A 4,252-nucleotide genomic window follows, 5' to 3' on the forward strand; every position below is an offset into this window, starting at 1 on the left:
ATAATGAAATTAGAAATGTGATTAAACATTTACTGTTTTCAATACATTTTACAAAGTGCTTTAGAGTACATCATTATTGAAAAAGTTTATTTTGTTTTTATTTTTAATATTAGTTTATTTGATTTTTTATACTCATTTTTGCAATATTTAAATATTATCAATTATAAATATAAATAACTCATATAAAACTTATTTGCTAATTAAAATATTATATTAAATGGCTAGTTTCACTTGAAGAGAAATAATTTAAAACATATTAAATAATAATTCAGAAGAAGTTTCTCTTCGAGATTGTTAATACAATTATCTAAAATTGTAGGATATCTTCGTCGTAATAATTTTTAGTAGGTATCATCTTGAAGGCTAGGTATAATTCATAACATTTTAAAAACTTATTGGCATACAGGGTGAGTATGCTGGATTAGGTGTTGAACGCTCAAGATATACAATACTTCGTAAAGTCCATCAATAGCCATAATTGTAAATGAAGCAATTGGAATAATTGAATTTTGATTTTATTCAATTAGCACTTAAAATAATGACAAGATGTTCAACCTATGTTTCTTGTTATTCAGAATTTATATACAACTGTTGAACATGTGTGCAAAACATGTTGGCTAGGTAAATACAATATGTATTTATTCAAGGTATTGTTTGATTTTGATCGAATTGGATAGACGGGTTATCTGCAATCACAAAATCTTCACAAGAATATAATGGAGAATAAAAATAGAAAAAGAATCAAAATCATGAAATTAAAGAAAAATAAAAAATAAAGCAGTAATTTCATAGAACGATTTGTTAGGCTCATATCATAGCCACCCCTACACCAAAAAACTCCAAGTGGTCCTACGAGGCGAGCCATATTGAAGTGTCAATTGTTGAGATTTCTAGCACATAGTAACCCAAAAAACCTTGAATGATTCACACAAGGACTACATGAAATAGAACAAAAAATCAATGGAAGAGAAGAGTGAGATTTTAAAAAATCAAAAAACAAACAAACAAAAAACAAAAGAAAAAAAAATAAACAAAATTTGTAAGAAAAAAATTAAAAAAGAACAGGCTAAAAAACAAAATTAAAATATTGACTATAAAACAAATTAAATAACTGGGAGTAAAATTATAAAATAATAAAAAAGGAAGAAGAAAAGAATAGATCCAACAATTTGTATGAATCATTTTTCATTGAAAATACAAATAATTGGTACATCTTTGGAACATCCAAAGTATTAGCTCTTAACAACAATAAAAACTATAAAACTCAATTCACAACTTCAGTGATAAATCAAGGCCAGATTCGTCAACATCCGGGTGATCCTCGGCATCATTCCTGGGTGCGGCTGCGGCAAACCCACCACCCTGCTGAGCCCTGCTGCCACCGGATCCGCTACCAAACGCCTGCGAGTTCACAAAACCCTGATTTCCAGCAGCCAAAGACGAATCCGATCCCATAAAAGGGATAGCATTCCCACGCGCAGGGGCTGTCCCGGGAAAGGAATTATTAAATCCTAGCAGTGGACGTGGCTGAGGCGGAAGCATCACTGTAGGGGGAAATGGTACGGCCATTCGGGGAATCGGCTGCAATGCCTGGCGAGGATTGAACCCAAAATGGATTCCAGGGTGTTGAAAATGGATCTGTGGCCCCTGGAAGGGTATGTGATAAGCTCCAAAAATCGGCAAGGCAGGCGCCAATGCGGGAGGGTATGGTTGGCCAGCCCCAGCAAAACTGGCTTCTTGAAGGTTTCTTTCAATAGCTCTCTCCAGCTTATGGGCATTTTGGTGCCCTCCCAATGCTTGTTTGCTTCTGAATGTTTTATCACAATAACGACAATTGTATTGGGGTTCAGCGACCCCCATTTGCGCCAGAGGATTTGGGGGTGGTGGTGGTGGATGCTCCATGGGTAAAAGGGTGGTAGAGACAGTTTTTTAAAAAGTCTTCCTAAAGGAGATGTTAGAAAAAACTTAAACTTTTGTATTTGTAAGAATAATAGATTTTGAAGAGTCATATTTATAATATGTTGTATAATAAAAATTAGAAACTCAGTAAATACTATCAATAAAGTAACATTTCTCACCTATCCCCTTCTACCTGTCAAATTAATGAAAAAAGATAATAGTGTAATTATATGTTCAGAATTATATTACCTCACTAAACTAAATTATCATTATTATTATTATTATTATTATTATTATTATTATTATAAGCAAGTTAATAGCAATTGAAATTCTATATGTTCATTGTTGCTATGCATTTTTATTGAAATCTATGTATGTATTAGATTATAAGTTGAGGATTTTCACTTGGAAATGAGTATGGAAGTGTCATCATATTTGGTTTAATTAGATTAATCTTTTTAAAATAAATAAAATTATTTTTAAATACTTGAAATCAGCTGCAATTGAAGACTAATTCTCACCTAAACTTTCTTAAATATTTTTTTAAAAAACAATTGTGAGAAATTAATTGTAATGCCTTTACAGAAGATTTTATTGTTATCTCTTAATATTTATTTGGATTTCTCTTTAAATCATTGAAAATAGATAATTAGTTTCAATAGTGTGGTAATTCTTTTATGGTATAATGAAATTAAGGATAAGATTAGAATGACATATAGTATTAAATAGGAAAAATTGCAAAATATATCACCTATATGCATATTACTTATATATTTTAATTATCACTATAACAAAATACATAATGGATGCATCACAATTTTTCTATTCCAGTATATTGACAGATGATGAGTTTCACAACTTGCCAAATCCACGGGTTGCCTTTGAATGATATATGACACAATATTGAATAATGTAAAATATGTATGATATTTTTAGCAAAATTTGATACCTGTTAATGATATATTTTGCTAGATGATATATTTTGCTAAAGTGTGACATGTCCATAATATATTTACTAGAGAGTCCATGAAATGCGCAAGTAAGAGTGGAAACTGCGGCTAGGATAAAAATTCATGCATGGTCAATATACTGAAATAGTATAATTTTGCCACGTGGATGATATATTTTGCTACGGTGACAATGAAAAAATAAAAATGATAATTGAGTATACTTACAGGATATTTTTTTTAATTTTCCCATATTGAATATATTTTTATCTAGTCATATTACTTCATTATATAAGTTATTTATTTATTTATTTAATATTAGTTTATTGAAGTTGTAAACTATTTTTTAGGTTTTTAAAAACTATTTATATTTTTTAATCTATAAACGCCTTATATGAACCTTATTTTTCGTTAAAATATTATATGTAATGGTTAATTACAGTGTATGAACATAAAAAAATTAAAAAAAATTAATTTTAAGTTGTAACTAAACAAAACTAGAGATTTTCAGCCATCTTTGTCTCAATAAATTCTTACGGATATCATATAGGGGTGTTTGTAACACTGAAGTAAAGAAAAAACATTAAATCATAGATAAAAACAAGTTATTCTTCGAGATATGTAGAATATCTTTATCGTAATAAATTTTGATCGATATTATTTTGGTGGTTTTCTAGCGTTTATTATGTTTTACTACTTTATTGGTACGGACAGAGTGAGAGAATAGTTATGTCGAATATGGTGTTGATCCGTCAAGATCTACTATACTCAATAAGTCATCACTATTCGATCAATAGCTATTATCATAAGCAAATCAATCGGGATGATTGATCCAAAATAACGAGATGATGTCAACTTATTTTTTTTTGCCATCGAATAATTATTGTTACATAGAGAATAATCAAATATATATTGTTACATTTACAATATATAGCAGCAAGTTTTATTTATATACTTTCTATTCAAACAATTTCTTTTATACAAGATTATTTAAATTATTTTTAAACCAATGGAATAAGCATATTACAATCTTAGATAGTAAAGTTAATATTTTGATCATCCCACAATCATACTGCAATCTTGAATATAACATAAGTATCTCAAATTTTATTTGTGAAAGCAAGTCTTTCCAAAGCACAAAGTAGTAAATTAAATATATATATATATATATTCATGGGGCAATTTTATTAATATGGGTTATACCAAACACAAAAATACCTCAGACAATTTATAATCTGGATGAGAGAACTGTTTTACCAAATTAATTTGTTTAACGCAAAATTTGGTATAATTTTGTAAAATATCAATTTTCCTTACACCAGAGCCTTGCTTGTCCTCAAGCATGGATCCAAAATAAGTCTAAACAATGCATAAAGCAATTAGAATCGCATGGAAAGTCCAAATAC

The 4,252-nt window shown here is 29.0% G+C and overlaps 1 protein-coding gene across 1 annotated transcript; it reads right to left on the reverse strand.

Annotated features, from left to right (window-relative positions):
* Nucleotides 1-1,269: 1,269 nt before the first annotated feature.
* LOC127256613 (zinc finger protein JAGGED-like) lies at nt 1,270-1,902 on the reverse strand. The gene has a single exon (XM_051282724.1). The coding sequence runs from the start codon at nt 1,900-1,902 to the stop codon at nt 1,270-1,272; it is 633 nt and encodes a 210-aa protein (XP_051138681.1).
* Between the last annotated feature and the right edge of the window lie 2,350 nt (nt 1,903-4,252).

Source organism: Andrographis paniculata, unplaced genomic scaffold (genome assembly GCF_009805555.1).
Source record: "Andrographis paniculata isolate CXL003 unplaced genomic scaffold, ASM980555v1 Contig56END, whole genome shotgun sequence".
Classification (NCBI taxonomy): Eukaryota; Viridiplantae; Streptophyta; class Magnoliopsida; order Lamiales; family Acanthaceae; genus Andrographis; species Andrographis paniculata.

Excerpts from the sequence above, each read along its gene's own strand:
- LOC127256613 (XM_051282724.1), bottom strand. The coding sequence starts at position 1,902 with ATGGAGCATCCACCACCACCACCCCCAAATCCTCTGGCGCAAATGGGG.